Consider the following 23945-nt stretch of genomic DNA (forward strand, 5'->3'; position numbering starts at 1 on the left):
CGTACAAGCGTATATTGTTTACTACAGCATTGTGACTATGTGTGTGTGTGCGCGCGCACGTGTGTGCTGTGAAGTGCGAGTCCCCATCTTGCGCCCCAAAACATGAAGCTGAGTCTCAGTACTTTAACAACACCAGCTTTATTCAGCTTGAAACAGCAACAGCGCTGTTATTTATTGTAGCGGGATCTTTATAATATTCCTTGTATCACCCATCGACGGCAGGCGCTTATAGCATGTCTTCGATCTTTTTGGATACGCTTATACGGCAAACTGCTACAGCGGTGGGAGACTGCGATTGCTTCTGCGTGTAGTCCCATTGGGTGGAATCCCACATGAGTTTAGAAACTCACTCACACCAGCCATGATTCTTTTTAAAGGTAAGGTGCAGGTTAATTTGTTTTATGTATTTTTACTTTATATTTTGTATTAATCATTTTTATATGAATAGTTTTGGGTTGTGGAATGAATCATCTGAGTTTCCATTATTTCTTATGGGGAAATTCACTTTGATATACGAGTGCTTTGGACTGCGAGCACGTTTCCGGAACGAATTATGTCCGCAAACTGAAGTTCCACTGTACTTGCAAAACCCAATAAATATGGTGTAGACTGCTAGGTTGCAAGACAACATGCCAAAATCACTAACAATTACACAAACAATTAAATATTAAAAAACAGAAACATAAAATCATGTCTCAGCTTTTGTGCACAATCAGTGCTGTTACCTGGAAAGGAGAAGTCATTAATTAGATTGGAAATTGTGTATACAATATTTGATAGATGCATTTATTTATTTGTTTTAAATTGCACATTGTCATAGAATGTATTATTTATGAATTCTAAAACAAGTTTATCTATCTTAACCTTCAGTGAGTCAAGGACTGACTGCTTGCAAACTGAGGTTCCACTGTATATGTATATATATATATATATATATATATATATATATATATATATATATATATATATATATATATATATATATATATATATATATAGAACAATTGTTATAAAAGTAAATATGAATAAATCAGACTCTGCAACTGCATGAATAAAAGTAAGGTTTAAAAAAAAGGTAAAGTACCACTTCCGGTTAACAGAAATACCCAAAAGACACACACCGACACAGAGACATTATTCCAAAAATGGTATTTCCGGACTCAAGGAGGTCTAGTACATTGAGATTTATTAAAATCTTGAAATTGAATTTTTGGAGGATTCCAGTGCTTTCCCTGTACTTTGTTTACGAGAATGTCAACGAGGTCTAAAACGTTGAGATTCATCAAAATCTCGGCATTGAATCTTTGGACGATTACAATACTTTACTTATACTTGGTATATGAGAAAGTAAAACATAGCAAAAAGAGCAGCTATGCACATCAAAGCAGGAGCTCAAATAATCAAAATAAGAAAGCCATCAGGGCTGGCAATCATCTACAGTGATTCAGGTCAGTGTGAAAGCAGCTCTATCCTGTGGTCATTTCTGTTCAAGACTTAAGACCTTCTCCATCCAACAGCTTGTTGGCTTTCTAGGTCAGGGATTAGAAGGGGCAAAGTCAGTTGCCTTCATTGAGCATTTTCTCTGTACTGCGGAGGGAACAAAAGACAAACAGGTTAGCCCAAGGGCCTCCTCTTTACCGAGGGTGATAGTACCTACCTTAAATATACCCGGTGAGTGATCCACAGACGCGCAGTAATAATTAAACTCAAATAACCATTAATTAGATAACAACTTATGACTCCACTTTCACTGAGAACACCTTGGATTTTGCTATGTAGTCATTTGTGTATTCTGCATTTACACTCTTTGTAACAAAAAGTGTGAATCTTATATTGACCTCTTTGCAGGTTAAAAAAGATCTGAACAATTGACTAACATTTATTTTTTTCCATCAGCCATGTTTGGTAACACAAAGAAATACTGCAACATATTTTAGCCCTCCAGTCATAAAAATATATTCCTAAGTGGATGATGAGCCTTTAATGATTGGCCTTTTTTGTGCAAAAAGAAAAATAGTTTGCTTTTGGTCTGTTTGCTATATTGTGTTAGCTTTCATAGAACAATAAAATAGATTCCAGCAATTAAATTTTTGAATCCCCTGGGAGCCCACTGTATCCAGAAGCAGAAAGGTTTTCTTTAGTTATTATAATACGGCTTATCACCAGCTGAGTAGGTTATCTCTTGCTTATTCCTTTGTGACATTTTATATTGTAGTGGGCACCACAGCTATTTCTGTGAAAAGACATTAATATTTTACATTAACTAAAAGATACCAGCAAAGGTATTAATCTTCTTTATTTTTTGACATTGTTAACTAAAAGTCAATGAATAAATGATTCCACTTATGTGTTGTGCAGTCTTTTGTCAATTAGGAATTCTTACTTACCTTGAAGAAAAGGCAATTATTTTTAAATTACTCAAAATATAAAAAAATAATGAAAAATAGCTAATCATCTTCTCATTTATATAATTGATTCATTTATATACTCTATAATATGCAGTATATGCAATTTCTGCAGTTATTATGAGTGTGTGAAGAAATAAATCTTACCTAAATATATTTTCTTTAAAAATAAATAAAAAAATGTAAATGTTCAAATCAGCACTTTGCAACACTGATTTTTTTCTAATACAGAATTGTTCTCTATGTGTACATTTTTGTTTCTCCTCTGTTAGCATCCATTTGTTGTGATTCTATACCACAAAATAACGAAACAAGTAAGGCCTTCAAAAACACCCACAGAAAACAGGCCAGAATCCTAACTGGCCTGCCCAAAAATAGGTTGTACCCCCAGGGGAGCGTGACTGTAGGAAACTGGGAGATTTCAACCTGCAAGGCTCCTGAGAAAGAGTACTAGCAAAATAATTAGAAATGACTCAAACTAAATCTAGAATGTTAAAAATTATTTTACTAGGGAGATAAACTATAAAACACCCTGGTTGTAAAATAATCCCAAAAAAAAAGTCTTTATAAAAGTTTTTTATTAAGATAAGTCAGAAATAGCAAGAATAACAAAAATGCTCAAAAAGAGGAAAAAGGAGTTGCCTTAAAGGCAATTTGAGGTAATTTAAATCCAATCTATAATCTGAAACTAGTAATCCCAAAACTAGAACAGGAATATCATAAAAAATGCCCAAATCTAAATGAAAACAGCAATACTTAACAAAAACTCCAATTGAGTGCTTTCAGTGAACAACGAGGACCTCGCTTTCCCAACCTGCCATTCAAAATCCCAAAACACAAGGGATGTAATGAAACATAATTACACACACAGAAACTAAAAAATAAAATTATAAAAGACAATGCATAAAAAGACAAATAAGAAATGGACAGAACAATAACAACAGAAACATTCCTAACAAATGAACAATATTAGAAAATGAGCAAAAAGACAGAAAAAAGAAAGATGACTGGGTGTATGCATTTGACGTTAATTCATTTTGCCATGCATCTGTATATGCAGGTGATTTTTTCAAGGTCTGTTTATATCAGTTTGCAAAAAATAGCATTTAGTGTCTCTTGGCTCTTACACAAAGACTGCCAACTCTTCTCTGTTTTAACCACACCTCTGATATGTATGGAAAATGTCAAATCTGCAAGTGTCGTGAAGACTGCCCGTATTGTCTACAGAAGTAATAGAGAATATCTGATAAAATGGTTTCAGAATAGTCAGAATCAAGGAAATTGTGAAGGTTGTTTCTTCATGTTACACATATCCAACATTCGGCATTATAACCACAACTCCAAGGTCATTAAAACAAGACAGTAGTAGTGTCTCCTCTTTCTGACATGACAAAGGCAACAGTAAAAAAAGAAGAGTCTTCAGCATTTAATATTGTATTTATTGAATTTCCAGACTGGTGGCCTCATGATGTGGTATGATATATCAGTCATATACAGTAAGACAGTGTGACTTCTGGGTTCAAAAATGTTGTAATGATAAGAACTTTCATAGTTTGGCACTATATTGTTACACATTTTTGTATTCAACTGTATGGTATGTGTTGTGTTCATTTGTGTAGTCTGTGTTGGTTGGTTCATTATGTTATAGCAATTTCCATTTCATGTTTATGTCTTTTTGTTTATTTTACTTCTATTTGTTAGCAAGAGAGCAAACACCAGTAAGAAGTAAAATGTATCTGAATGTGTTACCAATGAAATCTGACCTATTGATGTGTAAAAAAAAATAGCTATGTTAGCAGCTTCCACTACGAAATTTAAAAATCAGTTTAAGGCCTCGTTTGAAACAAAGATTACAGAAAATGTTTGGCTCCTTTGCATAGTGTGTGAACAGTGAGAATAAATAAAAATTCTAAAATTATTTTTGTATGATGTTCATATATCCAATGTTGTTGTACTAATTTGTTCTTTAAAATCTGCTGTTTGGGTATGATATTCTTACAGTGTAAACATTTTCATTTCATCTTTTTCAGTGAGTTAAATTCAAAACTGCAAGACACTCTAGAACAAATAGAGGTAAATCACTTATAATGACCTCAATAGCTTTAAGTACATTTTTTGATGTTTGTAAAATGTCTTTTGACGTGGATATAGTTAGTTTAAGTTTTTATTGTTCTCCTTGTTTTTTCAATGGATGACACTCTTTTGTGGTAGTGGACATGTCATGTGTGGTGTGCACTTGTGCAGAAATTGACATCAATACAATTGTTCCTTAAAAGGTGGCACAGTAGAGAAGTATGTGAAGTTTAAGATGGATTATTCTCAAAATTCCTGATACCCAAGCAATAGAAAGAAAAAACAGTATAACTTCTACAGAACGCTTTCTTTTTTAATTTTATTTTTGACTTTTGACTGCTTAAAGACAGCAGAACTATTCTATACAGTAATCTGTGGTATGCAAGACCAGTCACATGCACACTGTGTTTAGAAATTAGGGTGGAAGATGGCATGGTTGTTAAAGACCATAGTTTTTGCTCAATTTCTGTTCACACCAATTTTTTGAGCATGAACATTTAGATAAGCTTTGTGATTCATAAACATTTCCAAAGCAGACTTTTGCCATGTCTTACTTTTTAAAATAGTTTTTTTGACAATGAATGTTCCATTTTTTTCAGTGTAGCTCTTACTTGCCTATTAATAAATATTTTTATTATGTATTTTGAATTTGCAAAATGATAGTGTCAAAGGCTAATTAATGGATTTTACTAGATAAATATTACATGACTTTCAATTATTAATATTCTTGAATGTCCTATTTTGTTGGGAAAGAAAGGAAAATTAATTTTAACATTTCTTACAAATAATAATAATTAAAATTTAAATGTGTCATAAGAAAAAGTTTCAATTTATTAGATAATAAGTATCTGTGCTTACAGTTAAAGAAAACCTAGTATAAAATGCAAAAAGATGCCTAAATCTGTAAAAAGAGTGTTTTTTCCCTTGAATATATTATCTCTTAAATGCGTCTAGCCACCATTCTGTCTGTTTTTCATTTGACATAGAGTTTTCTTTTATGTTTGTAGGAACAACTGGATGTTGCTTTATCAAAAACCTGCAAACATTTTGATGTTGGCCATTATACCAAAGTTCAGCAGGCATACACACTTCTGGGAAAAACACAGGTAATTGAATATGGGGGAACTATATATCCCCACTTTCATTTCATTAAATTTATGTCGCTAATTGTAAATAAGGGCTACATGGTGGCACATTGGTTAGCACTGCTACCGCACAAGTTTCTCATCATAGCTCAGCAGCTCAGGTCTCTGCACATTTATGTGGGTATTTCTCTGGTTGCTCTTATTTTTTTTTTTCTTCCAACAGTCAGTACTACTGTGCATTTATTTAAAACATTTAAAAATGCAGACATTAGTCTCTCTCTCTTTTTTTATATAAAACAAAGTGTTTTAAAAACGCAGGTTATATAAGTATATTCCTTGATCCCTTCAAGGAGTACACTTCCTTTTCCTGTTTCTGCCGATGTGCGCATGTCCCGTGTAGGCAAAGGGCTATGTTACATATGTTTCTGGCCTGTTTAGTATGGGCAGAGATACTTTTATAAATTATATTAAAACAATAATGTGGACAAAGATCGTTTTCACTTAAAAACTCCCTAGTGTGGGTGTGGCGTAAGTGTGAATGTGGATGTTTGAGACTGTCCTGTGATGAAATGGCCCCTGACTTGGTGGAACTAGCTCTAGCCTTTTGTGCCACTAAAGTGGCATAGACAATTTTGAAAATTGATGGAGGAATGAATATAAGACAATATTTTACACTTTACTGATACAATTCTTTTTATTTTAGGACCTTACTTTCATATTATTTAGTGCTAAATGAGTTAGCTCAGTGGCACATAGTAACTAAATTGCTTTAAAATAAATGACTTTAACATAACAATTTAAAAAGTCTGCCCCTTTTAAAGGGGAGCTGAACCCAGGAGCTAAAAGATGTTGTTATTGAAAACTATTGTGCCACCAGTTTATTATGATATTTTTTATTAAGTAGTTGCCTTTATCCAAGGTTACACACAAAAATCAAAACATATGTTATACAATAAGGTTTACATCTTTACAAACTGTAACAATCTATTTTGGTAGAGTGTGTGAGAGTTGATTTTTATTCATAATTGTTTTTCATTATTTGATTGTATATTGATTATGTTGAGTGACTTCAGTCATTGTTAACTGTTAGCTTTTGCCTTTAGCACTTATACGAAGTATTTTAATTAAAGCCTGAGACCCAGTCCCACTGCTACTTGAGTAAAGGGAAAAGTATGGATAAGCGAACCAGTTTAACTAGCAAGGATATGAGAAATGAAACTAATCATGCATTTCTGTAATTGACAAGTGTCTTTACGAAGTGTTACCACCATCTGTAAGTCAGTTATCTCTTTCCATGTACTGAGAAGCTCCATGTACATGTCAGTAAGGGTATTCTTCCCATCTTGGACCGGCTTTGTAATCTGGCTTTAACAAGTGCCTTCCATGTTGAATGTGTAACTTTCACGTTGAGTTCACTCCAATAACTTGTTGTTTTCTTGATCATTCATATAATTGTAATTATGTTGGCTCACAACCGTGCATTTCCCTGGGAGACGTGTTATTTTATGTAGTAGAGAGTATGGTGTTCCTGAATTTCTATAAGAAGTAAAGTGGTTTAAAAATGCATCAGGGGAAGACTTCCATGGTAGCTATATGCATTATCTAATTACACTGTTGAATTCTTTCAAGACATGCTCCCCTCATTCTCCCAAATCAGTACAGTGAATCTTAGTGCCCATCTCAAAAATCTAGCTGTGTTGTAGTTCTCTGGAGGGCTGAAGGAGATGGTGGGGATAATGACAAGTATACAATATTTGTAAAAGAGGGCTTCAAAATTTATAGATGGATAAAATGAAAGATACAGTTCATGTTTTCACCCTACAGATTGTGTTGGGGAACTACACCAACATCTGAAGAGACTATGACTTAAAAAGTCACAAATATTAACCTCCTTAACCAACCACTCAAAAACAAATTAAAAGGTAACATAGCTGTATAGTCAAATAATATGTAATGTGATTATTTGAGTGATGACTATAAAAATCCCCTACATGGGTGTAGGTGTGTTAGAGTGTGTGCTTTGTGATGGAGTGATGTTCAGTCCACCAGTTGCCTAACACCATGCATCTGTTCCTGCTGGGGCTGCAGATTTCACAAACATTTAGTAAATTAAACCTGTTGAGTAAATAGAGAAATCGGGAGTATAGCATCATTATTGGCCAATATTATTTCTGAACAACATTCTTTTATGGGATCCTCTGACAGAACTTGTAAGTTGTGTTGCAAACCCAGAAATCCACAAAATGTAGTAGTCACAAAATTAATTTATTTATTATAATTTAAATTAAGACCAGTCTATTGATTTTCATATAATATTTGGTCACGCAGAGTATTAAAGTGTTTTACTCTCTTTAAGGTATATAAAAGTCATCAGAAGGAAGTGCCTTTACACATGTGGGCCATAAGCCTTATTCTGATGGTTTTACTCTTACAATATTTTGGTATTTCTACAAAAGCCAGAGTTATGTTTTATAATTTATATTGCTTTTGCAAAAAGGAAACAAAAAACATTTTCTAAAGGACATGTAAGAGTGCATGCTGTCAGTATTTTTTTTTTTATATATAAAATAAAGAATATTTGACTAACCAGTTTCTGTAAAGTATGGCTGCACATTGGCTAGCTTTGCTACCTAAGTGCTCCAGAATTAAGTGTAAGTGTGTACATGAGTGTGCCCTATAATAGACTGAAACTACTGTCCCAGGTTGTACCACTCCTGAAGCTGTCGAAATGCTTTAGATGAACAAAGCCATTACTGTTTAGAATATTAAAATTATCTGTAAATGGTCTATAGCAAATTTAAGTCAGGCTTTCATTAGTTTGTTACAGAGACATAAAGACATTAAGGATTTGTTAATTGTATTTATTTTTTTTTTAAAGACTGCGATGGATCAGCTGCATATGCACTTCACACAGGCAATTCACAACACAGTGTTCCAGGTGGTTCTTGGATATGTGGAGCTTTGTGCTGGCAATGCCGACACCAAGTTCCAAAAGCTGCAGTATAAGGACCTCTGCACAGTAAGTATATTCATTTCTAAAGCAGCTTTGTAGATTAATTTGAGTGTCATGGGAAGTTAGGTTACTGCATAAAAACTTGATTGGTTGGATGTGGTGGGAGAAACCTTTTTTGTTTCAGTCTACTATTTAACACTAGAATTACCAGAGCCTACGAAAAAACTCATAATTCCGTCCCACCTTAAATTGCTTCTTAAATCCCTTCACACCTCTCCGCCAGCGCCCTTTGTCCTCTAAATGTGCTGATAAAGAGAAGCTAGGAGCAGCCGGCTATTCCATCCCCCCACCAATTTAGAACTTGCATGAACTTCTCTCAGCCCATGCCTTGATTGAGTATCTGGGAGTGAAGTGGAGTTTTAGAGTGGAAATAATAGATCGTTATTTGGAACACACGCATTTCATGTCTGTTCCGTTTCTACAGTAATCAACACAATGTGTCAACACATTGTTAAAACAGAAACGTTTTTTTATATTCTAGTAGTAGATGACAAAATGTAGGCATAAACTACATAATGTATGAAGCCTGAAGTCCAAAAAGCAAAGAAACATTTTCATAAAAGGTTCAAATATAACACAACAATTGCGCTTTTATTCAAAAATATAACTGCAAAAACAAAAAGCCGCCTTAACATGCGACATTGACAGCAGGTTATTATAACTTCCTCCGTGGAATAATAGAATCAGTTCTCGCTTGGAATCAGAAGGTCGCGAGTTCGATTCTGCACTACTCCATTTTGAGAAGTAAACTACTCTTAGTCTTACTATTTTAGAATAAAAGCATACATTTGATTTCAGTCTGTAACAGCCGGTGCAATTTATGATCCTTGTGAAGGTTAGCTTTTTTTTTTTTTTAATTCACTTTTCATTCTCTCAGTCGCGTTCAGAATCAATCCATACAACCCCATCTGACACGGCTGTTTTCACTAAAGACGCGCTATAGCTCTGCAGTGTACCACGATGCATACTAACGGCCTAACCTCCCCCACACAATCGCTGGCAAAGCTGCCTTCTTTGTATCTCACCGTCACTTGCTTTTCGTTTTATTGAGTGTTCCTGCCAGTCCGCACATGTTGCTGTATGCTGTTTCTTTTGTACTCCAGGACACGCAGAGGAAAGAATGGTAAAGAGCAGTAACTTCGGCGCTATATGCGATCATCAGACACTCCCCATCTGCCCGTGTCGTTCAAACACAGGAACATATATTGGGGTAAAAGTATAACAAAAGTGCACTTTTATTCAAGTGCACTTTTTCCATCGCCTTTTCCTGTAAGAAGCAATGTACACACTTCTCTCTATGCTGCGGTTTCTATTACACACCTGAAAGAAAGAGAAAATATATGTGAAAATATCATCGCACTAATGCAATATTATTTGAAAACGAACAGCATCAGATCGGGTGTGAATTTATGCAGGAACTGGAAATTCTCTGATGTGGGACCTTCCCCCAGGGAAGAAAGTACAGTGTCAGGTGCTCATTCAGTGTAATAGGAACCATAGCACAGAGAGTTGTGTGCACGGCAGCAAGTACACGTGTCATAAATGTAAGGAAGGAAGGTCCTTGGGTGTGTGGGAACTGTTAATATTTGAATGTAATGATTTTATATAGCACGGAATGAAAATCAGCACTTCTTAGCATTGCACCATGCAAGCTGTCGTATCAATCGCCTACTGTAACTTGCTTTCTTTTTTCTTCGGTTATACAGGTAGTCTTGAATAAAAGTGCACTTGTTTTGTTTGCGAAATGAAGTGTCTGTGCACTTTTCGTGGCATTACACGTGTATTTTTTGAGCATGCCCGTTTGAGCAGTATAGAAAGTATTGAAAAGTATAACAAAACAACGGGCAGATGGGGAGTGTCTGATGATTGCATATAGCGCCAAAAATACTGCTCTTTACCATTCTCTCCTGTGCATGTCCTGGAGTACAAAAGAAACAGCATACAGCAACATGCGAGGACTGGCAGGAACACTCAATAAAACTGAATAAAAAGAAAATCAAGTGACGGTGAGATACGAAGAAGGAAGCTTCACCAGCGTTTGTGTGTCAGAACCCAGTTTGGGGGTTAGGGCGTTAGTATGCATCGTGGTACACTGCAGAGCTATAGCGCGTCTTTAGTGAAAACAGCCGTGTCAGATGGGGTTGTATGGATTGAATCTGAACGCGACTGAGAGAGTGAAAAGTGAATTAAAAAAAAAAAAAAGCTAAACTTCACAAGGATCATAAATTGCACCGGCTGTTACAGACTGAAATCAAATGTATGCTTTTATTCTAAAATAGTAAGACTAAGAGCAGTTTACTTCTCAAAATGGAGTAGTGCAGAATCAAACTCGCGACCTTCTGATTCCAAGGCGAGAACTGATTCTATTACACCACGGAGGAAGTTATAATAACCTGCTGTCAATGTCGCTTGTTAAGGCGGCTTTTTGTTTTTGCAGTTATATTTTTGAATAAAAGCGCAATTGTTGTGTTATATTTGAACCTTTTATGAAAATGTTTCTTTGCTTTTTGGACTTCAGGCTTCATACATTTTATAGTTTATGCCTACATTTTGTCATCTACTACTAGAATATAAAAAACGTTTCTGTTTTAACAATGTGTTGACACATTGTGTTGATTACTGTAGAAACGGAACAGACATGAAATGCGTGTGTTCCAAATAACGATCTATTATTTCCACTCTAAAACTCCACTTCACTCCCAGATACCTCTGGATACCTGTAAGTCTGTGCCAGATTATGTTGGTGCAGGAAACAAATGGATACATAGAGATAGATGGCATTATAATTCTAACTAAATTTTCATTTGTCCTTCTTATGAGCATAATCAATGTATAACACTTTTGGTCCTTTTACAGTTCAATAATAGTATATGTCTGCTTGGTATTATGTATATACAGTACAGTAGATGTCGGAACTTTATATATACACTGTAATTGTAATTTCAGCTGTTTTAGGTTGAAATAACTTTTGTGGGTGGCAAGGTCTTGTTAAAAATGAACAACAGATCTGACAACATGTATCTTGGCTTCAGCATTTTCAGTGTAAACTTTCAATAATGTGTGTAAGTTATTCATATGCACTATACTTGTAATGTAGCCTGACCCAGCTTTGCAGCAGGTCTTGATTATACAGTGGAACCTCAGTTCACGACCATAATTCGTTCCAAAACTCTGGTTGTAAACCGATTTGGTCGTGAATCGAAGTAATTTCCCCCATAGTATTGTATGTAAATACAATTAATCCATTCCAGACCATACGAACTGTATGTAAATATATATTTTTTTAAAGAATTTTAAGCACAAATATAGTTCATAATACCATAGAATGCACAGCGTAACAGTAAACTAAATGTAAAAACATTGAATAACACTGAGAAAACCTTGAACAACAGAGAAAACTAACACTGCAAGAGTTCACGCTGTAGCTCCAAGAGCCGCTCTCTAAAAACACTATTTTTTAATGAGTTTTAAAAACAGGGAAAAAAATGAACATTTGAAAAATCCGTTATTTAATAAACCACCAAGAAATGTAACATTGCAACAATGCACGCTACGAACTGATTGCTATAAACAAAAGTGAAGTGGAGGTTAAAATCCAATACAAAAAATTCTTCATTAAATACAATGAGGTTAAAGCATTGCTCGGATCTGTCTCTTTAAAAACAAGCGTGTGTGTGTGTGTGTCTTTCTCTCTCGTGCATCTGTGTATGTCTTTCTAGCGCGCATGTCTGTGTGTATGTCTGTCTCTCGCTGCACAGGGAGAGACTGAACACGTTGCGGAAATCATCGGCACGCACAAACCGAAATGGAAACTGGCTTGTTCGCATACCGAGTCTGTGGTCGTGAACAGATAAAAGTGTGGCGAACTTTTTGGTCATAAACCAATTTGTAAGTGTTCCCGAGATGTTCGTGAACCGAGATTCCACTGTATGTAGTTTGTGTTTGTCTTATTTTTGGTGATATTGTCCCTACCTTCAGTACATATAATCATTTTAAATTCAGAAAACAAATATTTCATGTCACTTTGATATACAGTAGGTATGATTTATTACCTTGTCCTCATAACTCCAAAAAGAATGGTTATCAAGTCTAAATACTCTTAGTGTTTTCATTAAACTTAAACCTGGTTTAATATAAATCATTTAGTACTGAAACAGTCAGATGTATTCACTGTTTTCAAATCACTTTTATTCTGATCCCATTAGCACAAGAGCACTTTAATTCAGTCATAAAGAAATTTAGAAATCTAATTAAATATTTTGTGTTCATTCTCTTTACCGCTTACATATACCTGCTGGCATTTTTACTGCAGAAAAGGTATGCATAAGGAAGAAAAGAAAGTTATTTATTAGAAAGGTGAATACACAAAGCCATATTTGAGTTTTATTTAGACCTTCATATAGAGACTTGACGGTAATTTTAAAAATTATTTAGGGAAAATTTTTTTTTATTATACAATATCTATATATTTATGTGAAGAAATTTTGTTTGCAACTTCTTTTCAACCTACAAAAAGTAATTTGAGGACACACCACTTATAGAATATTTTTTTTTTACTAATGAAAAGCATTTTGCACAGTTTTATTGTCCGCATATTATTAGACATGTTTGAATTTATGAAACTTCTCACACACGGTACACAGATTAAACATGAGTTCAAATTCAAGTAAAGTAGATGTTCAGTATCTTCTTCTTCATCTTCATTTTTTCCCACTATATCTGGTGTTGATGTGCTTGATCCTGGACAATCCGCACATACTTCTGTGGCACTCCTTTCTCACGCATGCACCTCCAGACGTCTTGACGTGGCACTCTGTCATAAGCCTTCTCCAAATCAATAAATATCATATGCAAACCTTTATGTTTTTCTAATTGCTTCTCTATAAACCATCTCAATAATAAGATTGCATCAGTTGTTCCTCTCCCTGGCATAAAACCAAACCTTTCCTCCCCTATGATAGTCTCTTCCCTAATCCTTCTCTCTATAACTCTTATCACAAATTTCATTGTGTGTGACATCAGCTTTATCTTTATGTTGTTTCCACAATCCAGAATATTGCCCTTCTTCTTATAAAAGTGTACAATTGAATGTCACTGTTCCTTGACCTATCTGCTTTTGGGTTATACTGTATCCCACAACTCATCTACTCCCTCTTCTCCTAAACTCTTCCACACTTCTCCTAGTATTTCATCTCATCCTGTTGCCTTTCCATTTTTCATTCTTTTCAATGCCTCCTTTACTTCCTCTGTGGTACTAGCCCTTCATTTGGGACTGTATCCCCAAATACTACTTTTGTCATTTCTTTATTCAACAGCTTTTCAAAGTACCTCTTCCATCCATTCTTGATCCTATGTGCTCAATCAAGATCCCAACTCGCTTATCTTTCATCTGGGTCATTCCATGTCAAATAAACCCGGAAATCTCATGCACTTTGGTCTCAGAAAATTCTGAAAAAATACCTAGGAGACACCCTGTAAAATTATTTTGATATAAGATCAATACTTTCCAAGAAACAGACAATTTTGTGAGGGTAGAGGAGTGTCAAATTTGGCACAGCTTTATTTTCTTCATTAATTTTACAAGATCATATCTCAAGAACTAAACCAACTAGTAGGCACACATTTTGCATTCTGGTACCTTTATAGGCATAGTATATAATAAAATCAAAATATTTGGTCCAGATGACACCACTTGGTAAAAGTAGACCTTCAAAAATGGAAAAAAGTATTTTGTGTCTGGCTTTTCCATATTTAAGCTTTCAGAAAAAATACTTCTAACCTGATACAGCCTGTTGAAATGTTCTCCATATTTAGATACCTACACAGGGCTTTTCAAAAAATTATAAAAAAAACAAGAAACTGCATCAGGGTTTGACCAACAGACCTCTCAAATGTGGAAAAAAAAATTTCAGCCTAATTTTCAGACCAGCTTAACACTATAAGTTCTGAAGTCTACGAAAAAACTCATAATGCCAACCCATGTTAAATTCCTTCGCAACTCTCCATCAGCGTCTTTTGTGTTGTAAATGTGTCAATCAGCACAAGCAGCTTGCTATCCTATCCCCCCGCCCACTGCCGCAACTTAATTCACAAAGAACTTTCTCAGTGCTCAGTGTTTGTCTTGGAGTGAAGTGGAGTTGTAGAGAGTAAATAATATATCTTCATTTGGAATACATACATTTCATTTGTGTTCAGTGTCTACAACAATCTATGGAAATACATCACGTTAAAACAGAAAAAATTTTCATGTTTTACTAATAATTGACAAAATGTAGACATGAAGTGTATAATTTGTGTAGCCTGAAGTATAAATATCAAATAAACACTTTCACAAAATTTACAAGTATAACAAAACATAGGCGCTTTTATTCAAGAATATAACCGAAGAAAAAGAAAGCATGTTAGGATAGGCAACTTATATGACTGCTTGCGTGGTGCAGCAGTAAGAACTGCTGCCTCCTAATCAAGATTCCACCAGTTTGATTCTGGCTGCCTTCCAAATGTACTGTTTTGAGTAATGAGCTGCTGTTATTGTTAATATTATACAATAAAAACATGCATTTGATTTGCGTCTGTATTAGCCGGTGTAAATTTATAGTACTTGTAAAAGTTAGCAGTTTTTTTTGTGTTTTATTCTCACAGTCCTATTCATGTGTGTGACTGAGAATGATTGTGGATGTGAATTTTTTTAATTCAGTTTTATTCTTGAGTCTTCCTGCTCACGCTGAATTAGTATGCACCTTCTGATCCATGATGTCAAAGCTGCACTGACAAAAAGAGAGACATAGGTATATATGACATTTGGAATAATTAATTTTATGACCTGTTTAGTACATTTCAGAAAACATTGTTGCACTAATGCAACATTATATTCATTCGCATTCATGCAGTTGTAGTCAGTGACCACGTTTGTTTTTTTTCTCCTGATCTTGCCCAGTCTCTACATTTTGGTGCATGGTGCCACAGAAGAGTACAGAGAGATCAGTTCCACACTATATACAATCATCAAATTCAAATGTTAACAGTTCCCGCACACCCAAGGGCCATCCTTCCGACATTTATGGCATGTGTACCTGTTGTAATGTACACACTTCTCTATGGTGTGGTTCTTATTACACTGAAAGAGCACCTGACACAGAACTTTCTTTCCTGGGGTTTGCGGAGGTCTTGGAACAGAAGCTTGTTAATATTACATCCTCTTTTCTGTTTCCGTTGCCTTTTCTTGTAAGAAGAAATGACGAAGTTCCTCTGCAAGGTGAGCCTTGTGCATTCTTCTTTTCTCAGCTGTAAATTACAGGGAATTCTCTGATGTGGCACGATAAAAGCTGGCACACAAATGTGGGTTTCAGTGCATGTGTGCTGTACAAGGCATGCACGGGGTCCACTGAGTCTTTGTCTTTGAGATCAAGATGGTACTGCCTCCTACTGACTGCTGTAAGTGTACTAAGCAGTGCAATGGCACATCTGCAATGGCATCCAAAAAATATTGTCTCTAGGTGGCCAATGGAAAGGCTGCACAAGATAGTTTGGACACATGGAACATAATAGGATATCTGATTCCACTTTACTCTTGCCACTGTTCACACAAATCCAATATTTTTAATAACACATGCACCCAACATAGCCTCCAGTAGGACACTGGTCTAATGTGAGGAGTGTATCTGATCCATCAGGATTGTGATTGTGAGAGGGCAGCATCTCAGCTTCTGCGGTGAATATTTGGATTGTTAATTGACATTTTTATAGCTAAAAATGGGTGGTCCTCAAATATATTGTCATATGTACACATTATAATGAGATTCATGCTTGCATTTCTTCCACAGACTATTGACTGTAGTAGTAGACATATAAATTGTCTGTCTGTCTGTCACAATGAATACTGCACCAACAACAGGTCTGATCAATAATTTATTGTTCATACGGTTACTTTAACGAGTGACTATTGAGTAACCTTAATACCTGAGGGTTAAAACCATCTCGGAATCTAGCAGTATTAGTGCTAAAGGTCTGTATTTTTTTGCTAGAAAGTAGGAGACACTGAATCTACAAATCAAATTGTTTCTGATCCGAATATAATTACTGATACCTTTCATTAAGATTTTAACTGGTGAAAATGTGGTTGGGAATTGGCAAGAGCGTTAAGTGTTACATAAATTTTGACTAGTCAAAATATAATTATAACTTAAAATTCTGTAGAAATGAATAGGAATAGCTTCTCAGTTGTATATATCACACACTCTAATTCACATTCTGACTAGACAATTTTGAACTGTAGACATCTAATTCTGATATTTCACTAGTTTTAATTAAGATTGTTCTCAAGTTTGACTTATTTCTTGACAAGCTACTATTTTAAATATCTGAAATATAATTTGATTTGACAGAATATGATTATGACTAGTCAAAGGAAGGTATTGAATATTAAAATTGTTGCCATATGAATGTTTTTCCCGCACCCAGAGAAAATAAATAGGTAGAGTGCAAACATCTATAGAAGTGAAATCAGTTAATGGTCGCTTACTGGCAGGCCTAAAGGAATTATAGGGGAGAGCTGATGCATCTGCCGTTTAATGCTTCAAATTAAGCATAATTTTTAAAAGATCAACAAGTTTATCAGTCCCTAGAATTACTGTGCATCAGACAACACATTACTAAGATGCTAATCGCTTGATTACCTATATCAATTCTTGTCAAGCTACAGCTGTAAGATGAAAAATTTGTCTTGTAGAAACAAGTCTAGATGAGTATCACTGTTGCATCAGGGTTCTCTGCAGAAAAAAAAGACATGAGTACAGTACCTAGTCTAAATGGTACAATCCACATTAGACTAACAGTTCAGGAGCTTTAAGGAAACCTGCAGGTATACAGTCATATGAAAAGGTTTGGGAACCCCCCTTAATTCTTTGCATTTGTTTTTATCATTGGCTGAGCTTTCAAAGTAGCAACTTCCTTTTAATATATGACATGCCTTATGGAAACAGTAGTATTTCAGCAGTGACATTAAGTTTATTGGATTATTAACAGAAAATATGCAATATGCATCATAACACAATTAGACGGATGCATAAATTTGGGCACCCCAACAGAGATATTAAATCAATACTTAGTTGAGCCTCTTTTTGCAAATCTAACAGCCTCTAGACACCTCCTATAGCCTTTGATGAGTGTCTGGATTCTGGATGGAGGTATTTTTGACCATTCCTCCATACAAAATCTCTCCAGTTCATTTAAATTTGATGGCTGCCGAGCATGGACAACCTGCTTCAAATCATCCCATAGATTTTCGATGATATTCAAATCAGGGGACTGTGACGGCCATTCCAGAACATTGTACTTCTCCCTCTGCATGAATGCCTTTGTAGATTTCGAACTGTGTGTTGGGTCATTGTCTTGTTGGAATATCCAACCCCTGTGTAACTTCAACTTTGTGACTGATGCTTGAACATTATCCTGAAGAAGTTGTTGATATTGGGTTGAATTATTCCGACCCTCGACTTTAACAAGGGCCCTAGTCCCTGAACTAGCCACACAGCCCCACAGCATGATGGAACCCCCACCAAATTTGACAATAGGTAGCAGGTGTTTTTCTTGAAATGCGGTGTTGTTCTCCTGCCATGCAAAGCGCTTTGTGTTATGACCAAATAACTCAATTTTTGCCTCATCAGTCCAAAGCACTTTGTTCCAAAATGAATCTGGCTTGTCTAAATGAGCATTTGCATGCAACAAGCGACTCTGTTTGTGGGGTGAGTGAAGAAAAGGCTTCCTTCTCATCACCCTGCCATGCAGATGTTCTTTGTGAATTGTAGAACGATGTACAGATACACCATTTGCAGCAAGATGTTCTTGCTAGTCTTTGGAGGTGATCTGTGGGTTGTCTGTAACCATCATCATAATCCTGCGCATATGCCGTTCCTGTATTTTTCTTGGCCTGCCAGACCTGGGTTTAACAGCAACTGTGCCTGTGGCCTTCCATTTCCTGATTACATTCCTTACAGTTGAAACTGACAGCTTTTTGTAGCCTTCCCCCAAACCATGATACTGAACAATCTTTGTTTTCAGATCTTTTGAGAGTTGCTTTGAAGATCCCATGCTGTCACTCTTCAGAGGAAAGTCAAAGGGAAGCACAACTTGCAATTGACCACCTTAAATACCTTTTCTCATGATTGGACACACCTGTCTCGTTCATGGCTTAACGAGCTAATCCAACCAATTTCATGTTGCAAGTAATCAATATTGAGCAGTTACATGCATTCAAATCAGCAAAATTACAAGGGTACCCAAATTTTTGCACAGCCAGTTTTTCACATTTGATTTAATTTCATACAACTAAATACAGCTTCACTAAAAATCTTTGTTCAGAAAACACCCCAGTACTCAGATGTTCCTAGGAAATAATAGACATACCACTGTTATTGTTTTTTGTTGAAAGTAGAATAAATTATTATGCAGGCTGAGAGGGGTTCCCAAACTTTTTCATATGACTGTAATTGTTTGAAACACCTGTGGCTGCCAGAAATAGATATTTGGAATCACATTATCAAATTAATACTAAGAAATCAATTATGAAGCACAGTGCAGACACACAAGCAAACCACAGACCCTGGTCTCTTTCCTGTGTGCATTATTATCAATGTGAATTTGATGTTTCCCTCCAAGGAAAATTCCATTAACAACCTACAACAACAACATTTATTTATACAGCACATTTTCATACAAACAATGTAGCTGAAAGTTCTTTATAATATGAAACAAAAAGAAGGTTAATATAAAACATAAACAAATAAGATTAGGCAATAATATTATACAGTTTGTAACAAAGAGAAAGTTATGGTCGGATGGCCAGGTGGACTGAAAAAAAAAACAATAAAGCTCCAGTTAGGCTGGAGAAAAAAAAAACAAAATCTGCAGGGGTTCCAAGGCCAGAAGACTGTCCAGCCCCCTCTAGGTATTCTAACTCTTAACTGTAACCGGTTGTTGTCTTTCTTAGGTAGTCCCTGTGAGGAGTGTATTACTCAAAACATAAGAGGGAACTCATTTTTCAGCATCTTGTAAAGTTATAAGAGGTCTAATTTTAGCTACATTCATTAAGTGAAAAAATGCAGGCCTAGTAATCTGATTAATATGTGATTTTAAATTTAGGTCGGAATCAATAATTACCCCTAAATTCTTTACCTCAGACTTAACTTTTAAGCCTAAGAGACCAAGTTTATTTCTAATACCCTCACTGTATCCATTTTTACCAATAACTAAGATTTCTGTTTTCTCCTTATTTAGTTTGAGAACGTTATTGCTCATACATTCGGAAAATACAAGTAAGACACAGGATCAGAGAGCCTAGAGTGTCAAGGTCATCAGGCACTATCAATATATACAGCTGTATATCATCTGCATAGCCATGGTAGCTCACCTTGTGCTTTGAGATAATCAGACCTAATGGAAGCATATACTGTAGGTTGAAAACAGCAGTGGGCCCAGAATATATCATTGCAGTGCACTATAAAATATCATGGGTCTCTGAGGTACATACAAAACCCACAACTAACTAAAGAATATTCTACATGTTAATTAAGACTAAAACCAATTTAAGATGTTGCCAAGAGTCTGACTGAAACTTGTCAAGAATATAATGTATATTCAAGTAATCATTTAGTTGTATAATGACAGCCTTTTCTAGAATTTTACTTAAAATAGGCAGATTAGATATTTGTCTAAAATTGTTAAAAACAGAGTTTAGATTATTTTTCTTGAGCAGTGGTTTGCAAACTGCAGTCTTAAGACAGGGAAGACCCCTGTATTTAATGAGGAGTTCACTATGTCAAGTATACAATCAATTAGCACAACAGAGACTTCTTTAAAAAAAGACTGTTGGAAGAGGGTCAAGGGTGCAGGTGGAGGGTTTCAGTAGAGGAATTATTCTACGTAGTTTGGTTAGATCTATTCTGGTGAAATAATTTAAATCACTTAAAATGGAATACTGGGATTCAGTCGGATTAACTTGGGGGGGTTGGGGGAATAGGTGTACAATATTATTTCTAGCATCATTAATTTAGTTTTTAAAAAATATAGCGAAAGCCACACAAACTACACTTTGAGTTTTTAGGAGGCATTCTGTAGAGTGAGCTGGATTTAGAAGATGATCAATAGTTGAGAATAAAACTCTTTGATTACCAACATTATTTATAATTTTAGAGAAATCGGACTGCCTCTCAAGTATTTCATAATGGACTATCATTTTAGTTTTTCTCCGTTTACACTCACCTGTCCAACATGTTCTCGTTAAATCAGACACTTTTTGGGTTTTCCAGGGTATAACAGTACTGGAGGATTTCTTAACTGTCTTTTCAGGGGTATTTATGTCAGCTGTAGCTCTTACCTTAGCTTAAAAATGTCCACCTTGCTATTAACATTGTTAACATTGTTGAGTTATTCACTACAAATGTACTGATTGTTTAGAATATTAGCAAACTTTGCATATGCTAATATATCAAAGTAATGTTTTTTACAATATGTTTCTCATTAGTTGTAGTTATCAGTGTTTCTACATTAAATGATACAAAAAAGTGTTCTGATATCCACAACCTACCTTATGTCAACTTCTAATCCCTTTGCAATGACTAGACCCAGTGTGTGTCCTTCCTTATGTGTGGGCTGGTTAACTGAGATTGCAGGAGGTACATGAACTCTCGTGTCTTTGGGTCAAACTGGTTTGAAAGTTAAAATCTCCAACAATTAGGTATCAGTCAAAGTTAGTTATTATTATAGATACTAAATCTGAGAATTCTTCAGTGAAGGATGTATTATATTTAAATATAAATGTCTATACATGGGGGTGGCACAGTGGTAGCGCTGCTGCCTCGCAGTTAGGAGACCCGGGTTCACTTCCCGGGTCCTCCCTCGTGGAGTTTGCATGTTCCCCCGTGTCTGCGTGGGTTTCCTCCGGGCGCTCCGGTTTCCTCCCACAATCCAAAGACATGCAGGTTAGGTGGATTGGCGATTCTTAATTGGCCCTAGTGTGTGCTTGGTGTGTGGGTGTGTTTGTGTGTGTCCTGCGGTGGGTTGGCACCCTGCCCAGGATTGGTTCCTGCCTTGTGCCCTGTGTTGGCTGGGATTGGCTCCAGCAGACCCCCGTGACCCTGTATTCGGATTCAGCGGGTTAGAAAATGGATGGATGGATGTCTATACATGGACAATGCGAGTGATTGGGACACACCTTGAATAGCAATGGTAAGATACTCAAAAGACGTGAATGTACCAAAGTTGACATCTACACTACATTATTGAACCTAGTCGAAACATACACTAATAATATAATTTGGAATTTAAACTGTTTTGTCAGAAGTTGTTACAATTTAGAAATTTAGCACTTCATCAGACTTTTTGCACTGACAATATTATTAGTGCAAAAAAAGGAACTCTTGTAACATTAGAAGAACACTCTCAATAAAACATCAATACAGACAAAGAACAGAGGCTACTACTTAACAGCAACTCTTAAACAAACTTAGCAAAAAAAACAAAACTTTTGATATATTGAATTGTAAACTTTTTTTTAAATGTAAACCTATCACATGGTTTGTGGGAATGTACCCTAATGAAATTAGGAGCCATAACTGACCTAAACCATGAGAAAGGGATAGATGGGGTACACCAAGTCAGATTAGATGTTTAGGTCTTTATATTCTGGAGGAGTAGAGTAAATCTAAAGTTCATACCACTCTGTCTAGTTTATTCTTGTCAACAGAAGAGATAATGCTATAAGTATGCAGAGAGAAGGCCAAAATGTTTTCAGTAATGGACCTGTACAAAAGGATAATTCCTTCCAGGCACTATCTGTACCTCTTTAATTTTCCAGTAACAATGTTGTGCATTGCACTTTCAGAACTATTACCCGTGTGTTTTCCTCCCATGTGTTAAGAGTTTTACAAACGGTGCTATCCAGTAGTGTGATGATCACCAAAACTTTTATAAACACATGATAGATGACTAAAGGTGAGAATGTTCTTTTCCCTTGTTTAAACTCCAAACCAATTATTTAATTTGTTTTTCTGACATTTAATTACAGATTTATAGGAAATTGTTTGACCAGGGATGAGTTTCCCAAAAGTGCTAAATTTTAAAGATTAATAAGCTATTTTGTGATGTATGTATATAATGAATATAAAGTATTTCTTTACTAACCCTACACCTGATGTTGCGTAGCAGAAAGCACCCACAAGTTGATTGAAAATTGATTGACGTTTCTTCAATTATATGGTGGTAATTTTGGTCCCCTTGTGGGACGAAACAAACTTATAAAAAGTAATAGGAAGTTAATACGATATCATTATTTAATAACCAATTAAATCAAAGCATAAAAAAATAAATAAGCACAAAACTTGTCACCTTTGTTTCTAAGGTGAATACAAAAGAAATGAGGGACATGTTGTACAAGAAAATTACCTTATTCTAAAAATGGGCAAAATGGTAAAAAAAAAATAAATTTGATATTATTTTGTATATTGTATTATTTATTTGATCATTTTCTGTGCTTTTATTGTTTTTGCATTCTGCAAATATATGTGAAGGACTTTGCCCATGGGAAAGGTGCTGTATAAGTAAAATGTATTTTTTTTATTTATTGAATATCATGACATGATTTTATTGTGCTCTGACTGGAGACCATTGTTTGTTGGTAAGGTTGGTGCAAACAGTAGCCAGCTTAAGAAGCTTAACAAGTGGGTCAGCGAACACATAAATTGCAAAGAATTTAAAGTGTTATTTTAGTTATGAGGGATTTTGGGAAGCACTCAAAAATGAATTATCAATCATAAAATGGAGTGTATAATGTGCAAGTCTGCAAGTGAAATGCAGTCATTTGTATAAGAAAATTAAAACATATTGGTAAGATAACTGAGGGGCACTCATAAGAAGAGAGGCTTAAAGATATCTGAATTTACTTCATCACCTACTTCAAGTAAATTCAACTATAAATGATCCAATGATTAGCGTGCACCCAGAGTTCAACAAAAAAAAACAGATGATTACATTTTAGTGACCCTTAGTATTACAATTACAATTTCCAAAGAAAAATCCTTAATCACTTCAAACAACAGAAGAAGTTACATGTCTTTACAGAGGGAGTGTGTTGATCATCTTTTGAAATTTTTGAAGCTTGTTCCCAATGTTGTCATAATGCAATTAGTCTCTATTCTTAAATTCGTGCCTCTGTAGATTATGTTGAGCGCCTTAATACTCTTTCCAGGTGCAACTTACAGAACTTTTGTTCATTGGTATTATTTCAGCTTTCATACTTATGCAAAAACCTTGTCGTTATTTTCACTTTTGCAAAAAAAGCAGCAGAAGCTTAAGTTTATCTTTTTTCATGATGAA

At 35.3% G+C, this 23945-nt stretch overlaps 1 protein-coding gene across 4 annotated transcripts in view; it reads left to right on the plus strand.

Annotated features, from left to right (window-relative positions):
* Positions 1–23945, plus strand: part of vps50 (VPS50 EARP/GARPII complex subunit) — a 391193-nt gene that overhangs the window by 133845 nt on the left and 233403 nt on the right. For all 4 annotated transcript variants that reach the window (XM_039737505.1, XM_039737508.1, XM_039737506.1 and 1 more), the window contains exons 10-12: positions 4436–4478; positions 5486–5584; positions 8442–8582. In XM_039737505.1, coding sequence (XP_039593439.1) covers positions 4436–4478; positions 5486–5584; positions 8442–8582 — 283 coding nt within the window. The remainder of the gene's footprint in view (positions 1–4435; positions 4479–5485; positions 5585–8441; positions 8583–23945) is intronic.

This window comes from Polypterus senegalus, chromosome 15, assembly GCF_016835505.1.
Source record: "Polypterus senegalus isolate Bchr_013 chromosome 15, ASM1683550v1, whole genome shotgun sequence".
NCBI classification, from domain to species: domain Eukaryota; kingdom Metazoa; phylum Chordata; class Cladistia; order Polypteriformes; family Polypteridae; genus Polypterus; species Polypterus senegalus.